This window comes from Prionailurus bengalensis, chromosome E2, assembly GCF_016509475.1.
Source record: "Prionailurus bengalensis isolate Pbe53 chromosome E2, Fcat_Pben_1.1_paternal_pri, whole genome shotgun sequence".
Classification (NCBI taxonomy): Eukaryota; Metazoa; Chordata; class Mammalia; order Carnivora; family Felidae; genus Prionailurus; species Prionailurus bengalensis.
Genome location: NC_057352.1, coordinates 61,483,333 through 61,502,242, shown reverse-complemented (window position 1 = coordinate 61,502,242; position 18,910 = coordinate 61,483,333). Strand labels below are relative to the sequence as shown.

The 18,910-nt window shown below is 61.5% G+C and overlaps 1 protein-coding gene across 3 annotated transcripts in view; it reads right to left on the bottom strand.

Annotated features, from left to right (window-relative positions):
• Nucleotides 1-1,446: 1,446 nt before the first annotated feature.
• The window catches only part of ACSF3 (acyl-CoA synthetase family member 3), a 55,471-nt gene continuing 38,007 nt past the window's right edge, over nucleotides 1,447-18,910 (bottom strand). The window contains exons 7-9 of one of the 3 annotated variants that reach the window (XM_043599893.1): nucleotides 16,947-17,081; nucleotides 16,027-16,138; nucleotides 1,447-2,128 (exon numbers count right to left, since the gene is read on the bottom strand). In XM_043599893.1, the coding sequence (XP_043455828.1) occupies nucleotides 2,023-2,128; nucleotides 16,027-16,138; nucleotides 16,947-17,081 (353 nt within the window). In that variant the 3' untranslated portion in view covers nucleotides 1,447-2,022. Of the gene's footprint in view, nucleotides 2,129-11,794; nucleotides 12,196-13,482; nucleotides 13,885-16,026; nucleotides 16,139-16,946; nucleotides 17,082-18,910 lie in introns of those variants that run through there. The other 2 variants (XM_043599892.1, XM_043599894.1) reach the window with 2 other exon arrangements.

Genomic DNA, 18,910 nt, shown 5'->3' with positions numbered 1-18,910 from the left:
AACTCACTCTAGTAAAAACTCTCACCAAGACAGGCCGGGGGGCCCATGTACCCCAAGGCCCTAGGGCAGGTGTGCGGGCCCCCCATCCTGCTCGTTCAGGCTCAGGGTGCTGAGGACCCAGGGGAGGGGATGATGTGGGCGGGAAGGTGTGGAAGGCAGGAAGGGGGAGGGCAGGACCGAGGCGTGTGGTGAGACGGTGTCGGGGGGCCAGGGCGGTGTGACACATCCCTCAGGGCACACGCACCAGGCTGGGCCTCCTTCACCAGTGTCTGTGCTCCCAGCGGGCCTGGCTGGCGGTCTGTGCCCGTGGGCGCTGGCAGTAACACCTGACTTTGGCACAGGGCGTGGAGCAGGGCGCAGAGGGACCAGGAGGCACACGCCCACTCAGGGTCTCGTGGAGCCTCGGGATAAGCTCCCCTTCTTCAGAGTGGCCTCCGTGCTCTGTTTCGCGGCTGTCACCACATGGGTGGGTTTGCAGGGTCCTTGAGTCCTGCTGAGTCCCACACACCCAGGCACATGAGGCCACCTAGTGGCTGGTCCTTTCCAGGCTGGGGGGAGGGGAGGCCAGAGGGCCACCTGAGGGGCTGCAGGCTGCACACCTGTCCCTCACATGCCTTACCCTTCTGTCCACGAGGCCCAGAGACACGGCCAGCAAAGCCGCGTGCACCCTGGCACCTTCTCAGTCTGGGTGGGGGAGGGTGGGGGGGGGTGGAGAGCCATGCAGGGGTGGGGGCTTCAGACAGGGGTCCCTGAGCCCAGCCAGCACGGCCCCCTCCAACCCCACCCCGCTCAACTCAGCTACTGTTGGCTCCATTGCCTCTCATCAATATCAAGTGGACTGGCTGGCGACAAATCCGCGAGCAGAGAATCCAAATAACTATAAATCACGTTAACGATCATTCAGATGAAATCCGTGGCTGTAACAGGATTGGTGTGGTCTGGCAACGCTGCCCTTCATTCTGGGGCCGCCGGTGGTGGCACTCTGCCTAGGGGCAGGGTCTGGGGGGCCTCCAGGGACAGGGCCCACGAGACAGATGCAGGGCATTGGAGCCTTCCCATCCGACCTTCTCCTGCAGACAGACAGACTCGGGGCAGAAGGGTCAGGTCGGTGCAGAGCCGGTGTGAGGCACAGAAGGCCCCCACCCCCATCCCATCCAGGACTGCAGGCTGCTGGGTAAGAGGCCAGGCCACACCACACAGTCCCCCGTGGATGGCCTCCTTGCCTCTTTGGGGAGAATCGGCACGTTTCAGCCATTCCCCTTGGTCCTGACCCTCCCGGCTCTCCCCCGGATGTCGGGGGCCTGCGTGCACCTGTATGGGAGCCTCCGACCCTCGCCTGCTCTCGCCCAGAAGTCTCTGGCGGACATCCAGGCTTGCCCAGCGCCCTCTGCCAGCTCATGCTTAGCAGGTTCCGGCCTGAGCCCCACCTTGCCCTCTCTCCAGCCCCCCGGTTCCCCCTCCTGTACTCTCCATTCAGGCTGCTGAGCTGGAAACCCCAGAACGTTCCAGACTCTTCCTCCTGCACCTCCTATACTCGGCATCCCCGAGCTGGCACGCACCTCCCGTCAGTCAGCTGCTCTCTCAAGTCCTCTGACGTCTCTGGACCCTGCTCTGGTCCTGTCCCTGCCTCAGGCCCTCAGGGGCCGACCCGACCTGGGCACCTGGCTTATTCCCGGCACCTTCCTTGGTTAGAGAGGGCCCAGCTTCCATTTTGGGGCGCCACTGCTGCCCCACTGCGGGGCTCTTGCCCTCCCCAGCCAAGGAGGCATGTGGCCAGCCAAGGCCCAGCACCTCGTCCCCCCGAGTGAGGCTCCGTGGGGCAGGCCCGTACCCGTACCCAGTGAATCCGAGGTTTAACAAGTAACCGCATCTGGCAGACAGGCCACAGCTCCAGGCGGGTACGGGAAGGGGCTTCGGCAGACGCAGGGTTGGGGCTTTGGGAGGTGCCTGCCTGAGTCTCTGATGACGCTCGCACCTTTGGAGTGATGGTGTCCATGTGGGTGGATGGCCCGCCGGCGGTCTTCACCTGAGCACAGGGCCTGGTGGGGCCCATCCTGCCCTTGGCCTTGCCCTGGCGGGTGGTTTCATGCCTGCCTGGGACGAAGTCACGGTGGCCCAAGGTCTGTGTCTGTTGAGAAAAGCAAGATTCAGAACTCTCTAGAGAGCCTGCTGCACTAGCGCTCCGACAAGATGAAACCACACTCACGTGCCCAGAGACCGAGGCCTCTGCTGAGCTCCGGGCAGGTCACCTGGGGTGCGGGGGGGCCGGCCCGGATGCCGTCCGCACAGAAGTGGGGTCAGCGGGGCGGGGCCGGGCGCCCCAGTGTACGTTGATGGCCGCAGAGGGGCGTCTGCGTGTGGACGGCGCTCAGGCAACCGAGAGGACACGGGGACCGGAGCTGCTCATCTGAGCAAGGCCCCCCGTCTGCTGGCTGTTCCCGTCGTGGAGACGCACTGCCGTGTCCAGGTCAAAGACAGCCTCCACAGCATCGGAACAAAAAGGCTCACGTACTGGGAAGACGTGAACGTCAAAGGTGCCGGAGGCAGAGATACAGAGGGCTGGCTTGGGCCCGGCAGCTCGTCTTTGAAGAGTGACGACAAAACAGAGGCTCGGATGTGCGGAGGCCACACAGGTTGACCACTCAGAGATGCTTGCCAAAACATCAGCGAATGTTATTTATGACAAGAAATCCGTTGAGCCAAGAAATCATCACTAAATTTATCCAGTCGCTGTAAAAACAAGCCTATTAATTTTTGTTTCCAAAACAAAACAAGACTGAAACTCTAGGAGTGTATCAGGATGGGAGGGGCAGGGAGGAAGGTTACATCCTGGCCACAGGGCCCGCCTACTGCGTAACTACAAACTTGGAAAAAGAACTGTGAGTGTTAAAGTACGCATTTAAAAAAATTTAAGGGTACTCAACAGAAATTCAATTTATATTATTTTTTTAATTAAAAAATTGTTAATGTTTATTTATTTTTGAGACAGACAGAAATAGAGGACGAGCAGGGGAGGGGCAGAGAGAGAGGGAGACACAATCCGAAGCAGGCTCCAGGCTCCGAGCTGTCAGCCCAGAGCCCGACGCGGGGCTTGAACCCACGAATAGCGAGATCATGACCTGAGCCGAAGTCAGATGCTTAACCAACTGGGCCATCCGGGAGCCCTTACCATTATTATTTTTCAGTAATTTCCATGCCCAGCATAGGGCTCAAACTCACGACCCTGAGATCAAGAGCTGCATGCTCTACCCACCGAGCCAGCCAGGTGCCCCAGAAATTTAATTTATAATTTCCAAATGCACAAAGAGAACAAAGTAGAGGTTGCAGGATGAGGGGCGTCTGGGGGCTCAGTCGGTTCAGTGTTTGACTCGGTTCAGGTCATGATCTTGCGGTCTGTGGGTTCGAGCCCCACATCGGGCTCTGTGCTGACAGCTCGGAGCCTGGATCCCGCTTCGGATTCTGTGTCTCCCTCTCTCTCTGCCCCTCCCCTGCTTGGGCTCTCTTTCTCAAAAATAAATAAACATTAAAATATATTAAAAAAAATGGTTGCGGGATGAAGTCTATTTAAATACATCAAATCGTCACAATAAATGGCCTACATTCAGTAACTAAAAGACAAGCCATCCCCTGGAGTCAGACGCGTGGGCTCTCTGCTCACGGCAGACACGTTGAAACCAAACGGAGCCCATGAAGAAATGGCCCGGGGTTGGATGGTCTGTCTGTGCCCCCAACAGGGGAAGAGCAAGATTTCTCAGAAAAAGAAAACTTACGGAAAAAACGCGAATAGGTATAGCAATGCTAACTAACAATCCAGCCAAAATACATAATAATCAAGAATAAAAGGGCCGAAGAACCTAGCGCTGAGACATAGGAAGGACGGACAAAGCAGCCTGCCGTGTGCAGATTTGAACAGGCCGCATCCCGGAGGGGCGGCTGACCCCGAGGTGACCACACTGTCACGTGTCCAGTCACTTGGCTCTGGAGCAAAGCTGACCACGTAGGGGGCACAAAAGGCGCCTGGGTTTCTAAGACCCGGGACCAGGCCTGTGCGCTCAGGATGGCGGGAGAGCAGGAGGAGCTCGGCGGGCTGACAGGTGCTCCCAGGTAACTCACGGATTAAGAGATTAAGTCAAAGTAGAAATGACGACGGTTGGAACCAGAAGTGCCCCAGAGCCAAGCACGAGGACGCTTCAGTGGTGCCTCGGCACCGGGCTGTATTCACAAGAACGAGCCTGACAGGGGCCAGGCAGGGGACGGCCCAGCCGAGGCCACTGGGGGAAGGTCAGGTGGCCTTCGGGAGGCCGGGCCGCGGTGCGGGGTCCAGCATGTTCCGAGTCCCTCGAGGGCGTCCGGGCTCACGGCCGTGTCTTCCGGCCACGTCCCCATGAGGCGAGAGTGGCCAGGGCGCTCGAATCCCACGTCATGACCTCACCACCTCCCAGAGCCCCACCTCCTGACACCATCACCCAGGCCGGTCACTTTCAACGTATGGATTTGGGAGGGGGCACAAACGTTTAACTGTGCAGCATCTGCCAGATCGGTTTACCCCCAACATAAAAAAAAAAAAAAAAAGGCAACTTTGGTTTTTAAAGCTTCTTGGATTTTGGAATTGTAGATCAGAAACCACAGGGCCAGCTCAATAGTCGCATTAAACAGAGTACAACTCAGGCCCCCTGACCCCATCCGCACACTGTGACCCCGCAGGGTTTCTTCCAGGGACACGACTATGCTTCGGTGCACAATACCATCAGCAGGGTCCAGCGTAACAAAGACGGGGGCGCCTGGGGGGCTCAGTCGGTTAAGTGTCCGACTCTTGGTTTCAGATCAGGTCACGATCTTATGGTTCGTGGTTTCTAGCCCCTCATCCGGCTCTGCACTGACTGTGAGGAGCCTGCTTGGGATTCTATCTCCCATCTCTGTCTGCTCCTACCCTGCTTCCTCTCTCTCTCAAAAATAAGTAAATCAACTTTAAAAAAAATTAAAAAAAAAAAAACCAGTCAAAGACAGACAGGATGGCCAATTTCATAGAGAAGGAAACATTTCGGTGAAATTCAGCGTGCGTTCCCAGAGCATCTTAGCAATGAACGTGCTGATCTGCATCAGGCGTCCGCCTGCGCTCACCTGCAGAGCGGGAGGGTGGCTCTGGGCCATCTACCCCCTTTCCTGGTCTGTATTCCACTGGGCATTTCGGTGGCGCGATGAGAGGAGAAGGAGTGGGGAGTCACAGGAGGAGACGTGACCTGCTAACGGGCAGGCGTTGATGACCCGCGGGAGGAGCCCGCCAAGAAGCGAGCAAGGCCGCAGGAGGGAAATGCAACACACAAACCATTTCAGCGAGCACTTAAAACACGGGATGAAAAGTCCCACTTGGGATCTCAACGAAAACAAGAAGGACCTGTGACCAACCCTCTCGAAAGACGGGCACGATTATCACTGGGAAAACGACAACACGGGAAGGAGCCCACAACACAGAGCTGGGCCGTGTTTGTGGGTGGGAGGGCGCACTTTCGTGAAGATGCCAGATGTCACCACGTTAACTTATAAATCTCATCACCCCCAATAAGGTTCTTTAAAAAGGAACTTTAAGCTGCTCTTAAAATTCTGGCGTGAGAGCAGAGGGCCAAGAACAGCCAAGACGGTTCTGAAGAAGGAAACAGCGGTGCCATGTGCTAACAGGCGCCTCGGCTTTGGAAACAGGGCAGAGGGCGGCACAGCCTGGAGCAGGACGTGCCCGGATGCTGGGCAGAGAGCGGAGGCCCACGTGCTTCAGTGGACAGAAGGAAACACTGGTCACTCCACGTGGGAAAAATCAGGGCCTTTCACACAACGTGTGAAAATGAATTTGCAACGAATGAAGGGTTTACACGAGAAAAGCAAAGCTTTGTAACTTTTAGAAAAACACATGGGAAAGTGTATTTAAGAACTTGGGGTAGGAAAGGAAGTTTTAGACAAGAAAAACTCAAACCATAAAAAACCTGAATGCATGTGAACACATTAAAATTTAAAAATTCTGCACATCAATAGACACCATTAAAAAAATAAAAGGCGGGGCGCCTGGGTGGTGCAGTCGGTTAAGCGTCCGACTTCAGCCAGGTCACGATCTCGCGGTCCGGGAGTTCGAGCCCCGCATCAGGCTCTGGGCTGACGGCTCAGAGCCTGGAGCCTGCTTCTGATTCTGTGTCTCCCTCTCTCTCTGCCCCTCCCCCGTTCATGCTCTGTCTCTCTCTGTCCCAAAAATAAATAAACGTTGAAAAAAAAAATTAAAAAAAAAATAAAAGGCAAGGGGCACCTGGGTGGCTCAGTCGGTTAAGTGTCCCACTTCGGCTCAGGTCACCATCTCATGGCTTGTGAGTTTGAGCTCCGTGTCAGGCTCTGTGCTGACAGCTCGGAGCCTGGAGCCCGCTTCAGTTCTGTGTCTCCCTCTCTCTCTGCCCCTCCCCTGCTTGTGCTGTCTCTCATTAAATGAATACATGTTAAAAAAAATTAAAAAAAAAAAAAGGCAAGCCACGCAACCAATGCATAATCAAGAAAATTACCAACAACCAACTCGAAAATGGGCAAAGAACACGAACAGGCAATTCACAGAATAAAAAATTCAAATGGACAATAAACATATTCAAAATACTCCACCTAAGCAGCAATTAGGAGAGTACAAATTAAAATAAAGGGATCCTATTTGACACCGAGCACCGTGGCAAAGATTTAAAGTCTGTCTGTTTTGCGTGGAGGCGAGATACGGCGTCTTGTCTGCTGGAGGCTGTCTACACGACATGGTCTTTTTGGGAAGAGGCCTGTGCCTACGACCATGCAATCCACCCGTGAGACGGGTGGGCCTCTGTATGGCAACTCAGAGCTTAGGTCCACAAACGCAGCCAGCAGCAGAACAGCATGAACTCAGTGGCAGATTTGTGTCACTCTGAGAGAACATGTCACGAGCACCGGGCACCGTGTGTTCAGCTCCTGAGCGTGGGACGGAGGCTGGGACTGCTGTCGTTACTTCTCGAAAAGGATCTGAGGCAAGTCCTGCCCGAGGCTAAGACCCAACAGGCCGGGTGGACACGGCACTGGCCGGTCTTCTTTCTTCCGTCCTCAGTGTTTAAAGTGGTTCTGAAAAACGTACTTGAGCCACTGTGAAGAGATGTCACCGTTCTGGGGCTGGGAGAAGCAGGGTCCACATGCAGGCTGCTTAGGGGGCACAGGGTCCCGGGCTGGAGCCCCATGCCAGCTGCTGCCGGCTCCCAGCATGTCTCTGAGCTATCCCTGACCCTGATCTGGCCCTCACTGGTCACTGGGGGCCCAGGGGCAGCCAACACCTGGCAGGAGGCTTCAGAGCCCAGATCGGTGTTGTTTGTAAACATTTGTGTCTGTGAGCATACCTATGTGTGTGTGTATACACCCATCAGTGTGTCTGCTCAGCGGGCCGCCCGTCCGGCTGGTGCAGTGTGACATCGTCTTCTCAGAAGTGGCCCTTCCTCACTGAGGCAGGCGCTAATGGGAACGTCACGGACGCCGTGTGGGCGCGGCTGCTTGTTCCTGGTGTCATTTTAATGGTTATTGTGTGCTGGTGGGGACAGCGCCGATGGGCCGGAATGAAGCAGACTGACAGCTTAATGGCCTGTAACCCTCAAGGAGTAATTGGACGGCCGTGTATCTACGAGCAGACTGTTAGCGACCACGTGACTGGCAAGCCGATGACGAGACGCGGCCCGTGTGGGAGGGGCTGCGGTGGGGCCAGGGCCACTACGTGCAGGAGCGCGCCCATGCGTGGACCCTATGCGCAGTCCCCACCATGCACACACGTGCACAAGGACGCCCTGCCCTGCCGGCATGTGCTCACTCCCTTACACCTGACGCGCGGTGGGGAAACTCCACCTGCCAGCAGACGCAGGGGGGTGGGGCCTTCAGGGAGGGCCTTGGCCGGCCACCTGCCCCAGCCCCCCTCAGAGGGGCCGCGTGGTCTCGGGGGAGAGCAGGTCAGGTGGGAGCTGCCCTCCTGGTACCTGCTCTGTGCTGGGCCGTGGCTGCGTTGCAGGAAGGGCCCCGCTTCTCAGATGCAGCCTGAGCCCCCCCGGGCCCCCGGCCGTCCTGAGCTCCTGTTCCCGTGCCCCCGCTCCTGGGGCTGGGCCCCTGGATAGAGGACCCAGAAAAGCCACCTGTTAGGGGCTGAGGGCCAAGGAGCAAACCCCTTGCCAAGCCTGCCGCCTGCACCAGGCACAGGGAGGGACCTTCGGGAATGGGATTTCCACCAAGTCCTTCTGCCTCAGGCGTGGGCGCTTGTCCCTGCCGTGCCCGTGGAACAGGCTCTGAGAGGCACGTGGGCTGTCGTGCGGGTGCCCTGGCCGCCCACCTCGGTGCTTTTCCCACAGAACCGCCCCCGACCTGGGACCCAGAAGAGGGAAGCGAACGCAGGATTGCTGGGAGGTGCTGGCAAGGACACAGCTGGGGCCTCCTGTCCCGGCTGAGTGACCGTGCCCGGAGACCCTCCCCAAACTCCTGTGTTCCTGTGCCCAGACCCGCTTCCCACATTCCGCCCCCGCCACGGTCACAGCCGCGTGGGCGTGGAGGGGCCGAGTCCACAGGAACCAGAGGCTGCCAGCTGAGGGGAGACTGCCACCATGCTCCTGGGGGCCGCTCGTCCTCTCAGGCTGGGGGCTCATGTGCTGAGATGTCACAGGGCCGCTTCCTCCTGGAGGCTCCAGGGGACGGTCCGTTTCCCCTCTCTCCCGGCTTCTAGAGGCATCCACGGCCGGCAGAGTGTCTGACTCTGGGTCCCCGGGGATGGCCCTGCTGCCGCAGTTCCTGGCTGCCGATCGGTTGTGGGCTCCCGGCTGCCCCACCTCCCTGCAGACAGCCTCCCGCCCAGACCACCGTACCCGCACGGTTACGTGTCTGTCGGCGGCCTCACTGTTGGGCTTGGTTAGTCGTCTGACCTCACCCCCAGACAGAGAGTGGTTTGCACCCGGCCTCCCTCTTCCTGGGACCCCGGGCCGTCGCCCACCACACGGCGCCCGTTTGTCTGGACAACAGGCTGGGAACACCCGGGGCGTCTGTCCGACACAGCCGGGCTACGGGAGCGCGGCCGGTCTGGTCGGGTTCGCTGCCCGCAGGGGGGACCTGAGTGGGGCCGCCGCCCTTCCCTCCCTCGTACTCAGGGTGCACCCCACCCCCCACCTCGTGGCAGAGAAAACAGAAACGGAGTCTGGCTTTCAGAGCTTCAGCCGTTCCAGGGGCTCTTGGGAAAGGACCTCCCGACGCTGGCCACAGGGCTCGTGCGTGCGCAGGCATGGTTGTGGCCCGAGCCCCTGAAGGCACGCGTCTCCCCCACGGGGCTGCCTCCATGCGCCAGGCGCTGCCCCGCTCCACACGGTTACGCCGTCCTCCCGACACGGCGAGCAGGGCCGGTCTCCAACCCTCCCAGACGGGAACCCCAGCCTTAGCGCCCCAGGACCCGGCTCTCGGGGCGCTCAGAGTGCTCGCACGACTTCCTCCCTCGGGCACCTGGCCCCTGCCCTGGGCCGCTGGGGGCGCCCCACGCTCACCTGGGTTGGCGGGGGGGCCCCGCTGCCCCTGCCCTCAGCTGGAGAGTCCTATCCCAGGGCCCTCGTGGGGACTCGCCCCCGTCCCGACGGAGAGGCGTCCGTCCTGGGCCCGAGGGTGCCGCACAGAGCTTCTCTACTCTCGTCCGGTGTCCGTCCGGTCTCACTTCCCGCCGTGCCCCTCGGAGGGGCGTGGGAGGAGGGTTTCAGGAGAAGCCAGATGCCACGTGTGAAGGTGGCAGGGGGAGGCCCCAGGGCACAGAGGGGAGACACGGAAAGATCTGAGCGTGGACAGCAGTGGCCGTGGCCTGGGAGAGTCCCTGACCGTCGGGGACTCTGGGCTGTTGACGGTGGCCGGTAAAGGGATTAGGCATGTGGCGACAGCCGTGCCCGTGGCGGATGTGGTCAGGGGGCGCGTGGCAGCCTGGCCTGTGCTGGCCCAACCCTCGAGGGAGCTCAGGTGGGAGGCCACGCTGGGACCACCAGCCTCCACGGACTGAGCTCCAAGGAAGCTAAGCCCTCAGTCCTTGGCCAGAAGAGCCCTAAGGAAATGCCAGCCTCAAGTCACGAAGAGGGAAACTGAGGCAGAGACGAGGCTGTTTCCAGCCTTTCCCCCACGTCACAGGGCCCGGCTTCTGCTGGCCCCGGTGCCCATACATGTGGGTGCGGACCTGTGCCGTCTACACCAGCTGTGTATGCTCCTTCCCTCCGGGGCCCGCCCGCTGCCCTCCAACAGCCTCAGCCCCAGGGCGGCTGACGCCTCCGCAGGAGTCCCTCTGGGGGTGAGGGGGACCAGGGGCACCAGCGGCTGCTAACCAAGCTGCCCACGGCCAACCTCAGGCACCTGCTCCTGGCCCTTCTCTGGGAGTGGAGCGCAGGACAGCGTAGGGCTGGCCAGCCAAGGGGGAAGCTTCGTCATGCTCGGTCACACGGACAAGGAGGACACGGCATTCCGTGTCCTCAGAGGCACATGTTCCCCAAACAAGCCAACAGCCTTCTGTGGTCTTGTTGGTAGAAGGTGACTATTAGGCTTTCAAGGTATTTGATATAGAGTATAGCATAAACTAAATAATTTTGTGAATGGTTTCAGGAATCAAAGCTTTCAGGATTAATTAAAGACCCTGCAACCTTCGATCTGATTCCCCCCAGTGGCAGGTGGCTCCCTAGTTACAAGGCCAGACCAGGGCCAGCCTGAGCACACGCTGTCCCGTGTGGTGCCGAGGGCCACCCCCCCCCCCCGAAGAGTCGGACGGCAGGCAGCCAGCTGAGCCCTTCCGGTGGCCAGCCTGCCTGGCAGGCAGTGACTGGTGTGCGTGTCCCGGGCTCAGGCAGGAGCATGGGCTGGTCACCCTGGAGCAAACACCACGCCTGGGGTCAGGCTTTCGGGGAGCCAGGCCGCACACCGCGCGGGAGTAGGGGAGTAGTCGGCCGGCTTCCACAGCGTCTCGAGCACCTGGCCCCTGCCCAGGGCCAAAGTGGCCCCTCCCGCCCCTAGCCCCATTTTGCTGGTCTTTTAGGCAAGCGTTCCGGGCACATAACGTTCAGAAAGAGCTCCAGACTCCAGCAGTCTTGGGCACAGCAGCTGCTGTGGTCTCCGATAAACTATCCAGAAGCTTCTGGATTTTCTGCTTGCAGTGTGGGTGGGGCACCCACGTGCCAGAGCCAGCACCACTAAGAGCAGAGGTGCAGGGCTGTGGGGCGGATGCAAAAGGGTGCCGGGGGGCCCCGGGGAGGGCGTGGCACAGATAGGTGGGTCAAGGCAGGGCAGCTGTCGGCCCATCAGCCGGACTCACACAAACAGCAGGATCGACAGCGACAGGGGCCGCGTGGCCACAGAGCCAGAAACTCGGATGCCCTGGCTCATCCATCACAGAGGCCCCCCGGCCCCTGGTCTAGAAAGCTCCTGTGGGGGATCATGGGGCCACATGTGGCCGCCAGCACAGCATCCAGGCACTCTGCTCCGAGCCCTGAGTCCCCGTGGCGGTCCGCTTGGCCCTGTGCAGAGGGATGCCCCTTGGTGATGCCCCGCTCACGGTGCCGGGCTGTCCCCACCAGGATACCCAGGCCCACTCTCCCGGTTGGCTTCTCTGAGCAGTCGGGTGTCCAGCCAGGAGGGCCTGGAGGGGTCACAGGTCACCTGGGGAGGCCACATGGACAGCCCAGACTGTGGGAGACACTCGGCTGTGCACACAGGCAGGACTTCTGTACCCGGCACGTGGTGCCCCCCTGCGCCCCTGGGCAGACAGCACGGCACAAGCTTGTCTTTGCACAGACTTTACTGAATTTTTCTTGGAGGCCCGCTGCCCTGGGGCGTGCCGCTGGACACTGCGGGGACCCGCCCAGCAGACGGCAGCACAGGGAGCCACGCTCGGTGCGGGTGTGGCTGTGAGGACGCAGCAGAGGCGACAGGGGGTCACGTCGGATCTGAAAATCAGCACTGTGATCTCATTTCTGCTAGCCCCGGCACTGTTCCCTCTGATCTGGGGGGTTCTAGTTTACAGGGGACGCTGGCTCACCGGTGCCCGGCCTCGGGGCACCCTGGTCACTCGGGTAGAACTGCCTGATGAGATCTCTCTTGTTGACCTTCCCCATCTGGTTCCGTGGGATCTCCTCCACCAGCAGCAGCTCAGAGGGCACGGCGTATGGGGCCAGGACGCCCCTGCAGACAGGAGCAGCGTCTGAGCGGCAGGCACTGGGGCCCGGACAGCCCCCCCCCCCAATGCAACAGGGAACCTGCAAGGTGGGCAGATGTCCCACGGGGCCCCGAAGCCCGGCCACGTCCGAGCCGGCTCTGGAAGGGCACCCCGCTGCAGGACAGCAACATGGAGGGAGCTGCCTCGGCCTGGGTTTCAGGCTCCCTTGTGGGCAGAGGACAAGCCCTCCTCGGGGTCAGGCCTCCCAGGGCAGGGCAGGGCTGCAGCCAGACGGACGGAACAGGCAGGCGGGCAGGGCCGGGGGCCCCTCACGGGCTGGTGCTGCCCTCCCTGCACCCCGCAGTCCCACAAGGGGCCCCGTTTGATGGCGTGTTCTCCTGTGAGTGGCCACGTGGTAGGATCTTGCCACCCCCGGGCTCTGCTCTGGGACTGCTCCTCGGGCCGTAGGCACTGGCTCCCCTGAGGCCCTGTCTGAGCCACCTGCCCCTTCGTGAGGAGACCACAGGATTCGGCCAGACAGTGGGGGCAGGAGAGCACAGTAGCTCCTGGCCTCCCGGGCCACTGAGCTCCACTCTCTGGGGCTGTTGACCACAAGCTTCAGGCCAGAGGGACACGGCATCCCAACGTCCACCTGGGCCAGCAGGCACGTGTGGCCTCTGGTCTGCAAGCTGTGGGGGCATCTCAGCCGCTGGGGAGGTCGTGGTGAGCTCGTGAAGGGCCGTGGCAGAGAACTCCCAAATCTCAGCCTTAGCAGCCGGGTGCTCATGAACACGCACTTGTCTTCGTGGGCCGTGTCCATCTGGCCATGGGCAGCGAGCGTCACCAACACCACACTGAACGCATCATTACTCTGGGGGGCGCGGGGTTCAGGTGCTGGCTCGTGAGGGGAGAGGGGGGCCCACCTATGGTCCCGGCAGCTTCAACACACGGCCAGCTGTCCACTAGGGCCCAGAGGACACAGGCAGCTGGGCTGGACTTTGCTGCGAGGCCACCAGGACTGCCGGAGGGGCTCTGGAGCATGGCAGGGCAAACCTGGAGGTCTGATCCAGGGACGCAGCCCCTCTCAGCCTCCCACCCTGTTGCCCAAACCCTGTGCCTCCAGTGCCTGTGGGTGGCCCTCCCCTGCGTCCCCTTCGGCAGGCCAGTGCGAAGCTGGTGCCACGGCCCAGAGAGAGAAGGCAGAGGCGGGCCTGGGGGCACAGGACGGAAACACGCATCACTTCCTTGTGACTGAGCCCTCTCTGAGAGCCGATGCTCGAACAGAAATACAGCTGAGCCTTGAACACCACCAGTTTGAGCTGCATGAATCCACTTGTCAGTGGACTTTTTCGATAAATACAGCACAGGACTGTAAATATATCTTCTCTCCCTTGTGATTTTCCTAACATTTCTTCCCTGCATCCCGCCGGGCTGTAAGAGCACAGTAAGACACACGACCTACAAAGTGCCGTTGATCGACGGCTATCGGTGAGGCCTCTGCTCAACAGCAAGCCGTTAGCAGGTAAGTCTTCGGGGTCAGAACACACAGAGTTTCGACTGCGCGGGGGTCAGCGGCTCGAGGGTCAGCAGAGTGAAGAACGCAGTGTGGGTGAGTATGCATTGGGGGCGGCATTCGCACGGAGGGGCAGGAGATCACGGGGGGCCAAATGGTGTTAAGTTAGAGCCCAGTGTTACAAACCCTCACTTAGCAGCCACTTTTGAAAAAAGGAACAAAAGCCATGAAAATCAGAAAGTGATCTAAAGGTGTGATGAAGGATGCAGGAAGGTTTAAATCCTGCGGACCCTGCCATTTCCAAGGATAGCAGTCCTTCTGGACCGAGGACTCTGACCCTGGGGACGGTGGGGTGTGCTGCCCCAGCCTCTGCCAGGGGGTCTCAGCTCAGCAACTGGCCAAGCGGGAAACTTTCAGAATCACCGCAAGGCAAGCTGTGCTCTCAGACGGGGATCCTGCGGAGCCGTTTGCTAACAGCAGGCTTCCAGGGGAAACGGACGCATGGACACGGAGGTGTCCCTCCCCCCAACCCGCTACTTCACGGCGCTTCTCCCGAGCAGGCACTAAGCCAATGGCCTCATCAGACATCAACACCGTAGTTCAAGAGCACAGACCCCAGATTCTTCCCTGGTGTGTAAATCCACACCCCTTTCCAACCTGGTATTTGGGGGGTGGAGGGGTAGTGGGTGGTCCACGTCCCAGACCCTGCAAACGTGGCCCTGTCGCCCCGTCCCAGGCCACACTCATCCCCTCCGAGGGGACGTGCTGCCTGAGCCCCCAGGTCTGGCTCGGGTACAGCACAGAGAGGAAGTCAGCCCTCCCTGAGGAGTGGAGTCTGTGAGGGCGGAATCTTCAGAAAGGAAAAACGTGGGAGCATAGAGGAAAATGTTATTTGAAAGAACCTTTAGAAAGACTCCCAAACGGCAGTGAGCATGACAGAGAGAGAGAGAGAGAGAGAGAGAGAGAGAGAGAGAGAGAGAGAGAACCTTCACTAAGAGCCTCATCCGGCAGAGCTGGAACCGAGGTCCAGAGTCAGACCTGCCCATTCGGAAGGAAGATCCCTCTTCTCCCTCCACGGGGTGGGTGGCCTCCACGCCACCGCCCAGTGACTGCCCCACTTGAGGACACAGAGGCCCGGACACCGGCCTCATTGGGCTACAGTCCTAGAGACGGCAGGTCAGCCACCTGCCCTGGCCTCCCAGGGGGCCCCCCGGAGCAGAGAGAGCCCGACCAGGCGTGTGCATCCCCCAGAGCACGGAGAGCCTGTGCCGCGTCCTCCCCTGCCCCGAGCCAGGCGTGTGCACACACACCTGCGGGGTGGACACGAGCCCTGGGGTGCGGGGCTCCCCACACGGGGGCAGCCAAGACTGCGCCCTGACAGTCTCTGCAGAGAGCTCAGCTCAGGGTGTGTGCTTTCTTCTCTTTAACAAAGTAATTTGTCTAATCAAAGCAGCTACAGCCGCTAGAACCTTCTCCTTTGTTAAACCGACTCTTCCAACTGTGACTTCGAAAATCCAGGGGAAGCTCCTGGCCCAGCTGTGCTGCCCCTCACGAAACAAGGCTCTCCTGCTGTTTGTGAAATCACGTTGGATGAGCTAAAAAGATCTTAGTGCTGAGGAGAGGGAGGCAAGTCGGGAAGAAGGGGTTGTAGGGGAGAGAGTACGGGCAGAAGAAACTCCCCAGAATCTGGGGCCATTACTGGCAGCTTCCTTTCTGAGCTGCCTCCAGACCCTGGTCCCTGCCCGTCGGTTCCCAGCCCGATGGATCACGGGGCACCGCAGACACAGGGAAGGGGGCCTGTGAGGCTGGCAGGCATAGAGGCCCCGGGTCATGGTATATGGCACAGAGGCTCCCGGGAAAGGGACACATGGTGAGGGACGGGCCTGCGGCTAAGGTCGGGGCGCAGGATGGGAGGGCTCTGGCCCCGACTCCCAAAGAGCACGTGCAAAATCCCTGTGTTCAGTGGACAGAAGGGAGCCCGGAGAGGGGGAAGGGAGAAGAAGGGGGCGCCCTGCCCAGATTCCTCTGGAAGGCTGGAGAGGCCCCCCAGCATGCACCCTGTCCCACCGCTGGAAGGACGGGGGCTCCCACCCGGCATCCTTGTTTCTCTATCTCTGTCCTACCTGCCATTACAGACCTTTCCTGGGGCCCCTTGTGTGTGTGTGTGTGGGGGGGGGCGGCCTGGGGAACGTAACACGTCACCTGACCTTTCAGGCTCCCCCTGACCCCTAGATGGACAGCAGCAGGACCGGAGACCCCCTCCACCCCTCCCCCGACCTCGGGACGGCCCACCCCCCACCTGTCCCTTCCCCCGACAGCAGGACTGCTGCCTGCCTGCCCCTACCTTGCCCATTCTTTGAGCTCCCTGTGGGACAGTGAGTGTCCCTCCTGAAGGGTCACCACTGCGGTGACCCGCTGGCCCCATGTCATGTCTGGAACTCCAATCACAGCCACATCTGTGGACAGAAGAGCAGGGAGGGACGCCTTGGAAACGCCACGATGGCTAACACGGGCCCAGGACACGCCTGGGATGGGGGCCCTGAAGCAAGAGCCCGGGAAAAGCTCCACTTAGCAGCCACCTGGAAGGGGCGTGGGGTCAGCACGGGGTCACCCTGCTGGGGATGGGGGGGGGCAGGTCCCCAATGGCCCTTGGATGGAGCTCAGGGTGGGGGTCAGCTTTCCCATGTCTCTGCCTTCCCTGCACGGCCCCAGGAGACAGTCACCGCTAAGAGGACTGGGCACAACGACAAGTCCAGAGTGGGCCACGTTGGGGAGCCTCTGCTGTCCTCAGGGTCCTCACAACCTGTGACCTGAGCTCAGGAGCTTCCTGGACCCGCAACCGCCGGTGCCTCTGGGCACAGCTCCGGATGCCCACGCCTCTGCTCCAGCCCTCCCTGGGGCCGTGCTCCTAGCACAGGGGCTGTGTGAGGTGGTGGGGGAGGAGGTGGGGAGGGAGGAGGCGGCGCGGGAGGAGGTGGTGCGGGAGGAGGCGGTGAGGGAGGAGATGGCCAGGGAGGAGGCGGTGCGGGAGGAGGCGGCGCGGGAGGAGGCGGTGAGGGAGGAGATGGCGCGGGAGGAGGCGGCGCGGGAGGAGGCGGCGAGGGAGGAGGTGGCGCGGGAGGAGGTGGCGAGGGAGGAGGCGGCGCGGGAGGAGGCGGCGCGGGAGGAGGCGGTGAGGGAGGAGATGGCGCGGGAGGAGGCGGCGCGGGAGGAGGTGGGCGGGCCCCAGCAGACGTGGGGGCGGGGCGTGGGGGCGCCGTGGACCTGTGATGCTGGGGTGCGCCAGCAGGAGCCGCTCCACCTCCAGGGCGCTGATCTTGTAGCCACCGCTCTTGATGATGTCTACGGACGTGCGACCCCGGATCCAGTACCTGCCGTCCTTGAACACGGCTGTGTCGCCTGAGGGAAGGGGCTCTGGTCACCAGCAGGCACGCGTGTTTACAGGTGCATACGCGCGGCTGGGTGCCCGTGTCTGGGAGCAGTACCCCCCCCACGTGGTGACCCCGTGGGACGGTGGTGGATGCGGGGTCTCAGGACAAGGCGGCAAAGCCCGAGTTCCAACGGCTGTGACCTCAGCCTGAGGTCCCCACTTAGACAGCAGTGTCCCAGAAGGGCCGATGGAGACCGCCCGCCCGTAGAGACCAGGGCTCAGAGGCACGGTGGCTGGTGCCCTCACCACCCGGCTCGGTCTCTTGCTGCCCCTTCTCGGGCCCGTGACAACAGAGGCAGCGAGGCCCAGCTGCCTCAGCCATCCCACCACGGGGTCCTGGTCCCAGCCGGGTCCCGGTGCGGCCAGTCCCGCCGCAGCTGCCTTTCGTCTGTGGGGTCTCCTGGGCTGCGCACAGTCACACGGGGTCTCTGGCAGCAGAAAGTTCTCCTGCTCCCCCACCCCGACTTTGTGGTCCCCCATCCCGCTTCCCCCCGCGGTCCTCTCTTGGGCAGCACTGGGCAGTATGACGCTCGCCAGCACCCTAGCGTGAGCAGGCGGGTGGCGTGGGGACGGCGAGTGCCAGCCCAGGACGTGAGGGCCCGGAGGAGGTGGGCGTGTGTCTGTGCGCCGACGTGTGTGAATACGTGTGGGCACGTGCACGTGGGGACGCCCCCGGACGCCCCCCCCCCCCTGCCCTCTGAGGACAGCGCTGGCACGCCCTGCCGACGACCGCACACCCCGCGCTCCATGCCGGGTTCCTGGCTCGAATAAATCATAAGTGTTTCATTAGGAGTCACACCGCCCGTGCGGGAAGGCACCATCCATCATTCCGCACCCCGCCCCGAGCTGCCGCAGCGCAGGGCGTGATCCGGTCTCCTGAACCAGACGGAAGCCTGTGGGTAGCCGGGCGGCCGGCTTGCTCAGATGGCGCGGGAAGGCCAGGCTTCAAGAGCACAGGGCCACGGGCGTGACGGGCTCTCCCCCGCCGACAGGAAGCAGAAGAAGCCAAAGGCTTGGCAAGTGCAACTGGAAAGGGCGTCGTGGCCCCAGGACAGCTGACTGGGGGGCTGGCTGGCCAGCAGGGAAGGGGCCCAAGTGTGGAGGCGCACGGGGGTGGGTGCAGTCGGTCTTGGGTCCTGCAAGGCCCACCGTGCCCCCCACTCCTGGGGTGCAGCCCCAGTCCTGGCTGTACCCCTTCCCCACTGGATGGCTGTGTGGTCTCCTGAGAGCTTTCTGACCGCCGGCCACCTGCTCCTTAAACACCCCAAACGGCCCAAGTCCAAGCAGTTACCGCTTCCTGCTGCTGGAGGGGACACCACACTGGCACTCAGGTCCTCCGGCAGTTTTCGTGGGCCAGCCCCCACCATCTCTACTTGCCCAGAGACCCAGCGGCTCGAGCGACCCTGCCCTGGGCTCAGGTTCCTGTCCCTGGTCCTGCTGAAGACGCCCCATGCGCCCACACCGGGGCGGGTGAGGCTGTACGCCAGGCCACCTGTCCTGCCACACTGCAGGGAAAGGAGGCCCAGGGCTCTGGCTCGCTGCCCTGGACAGGGGAGGGGCCGGGTGGGGGACCACCGTCTCGGGGGCGAAGGGGACCAGGATGGGATCGCCCTGCTCTCCCAGGGACCCCTCCCCACTGTGCCTGGAGACCCTGAGGCCCCAGGCACCTCGGTTCTGAGTGCGGGACCTTGGGCGGAAGGGTGGGGGCTCCGGCTAACCCGGTGACACACTCGGAAGTGGGAGGCCTGGCCCGCAAGGCTGCTGGACGTCCCAGAGAGCAAGGGCCTTCACCACCCCC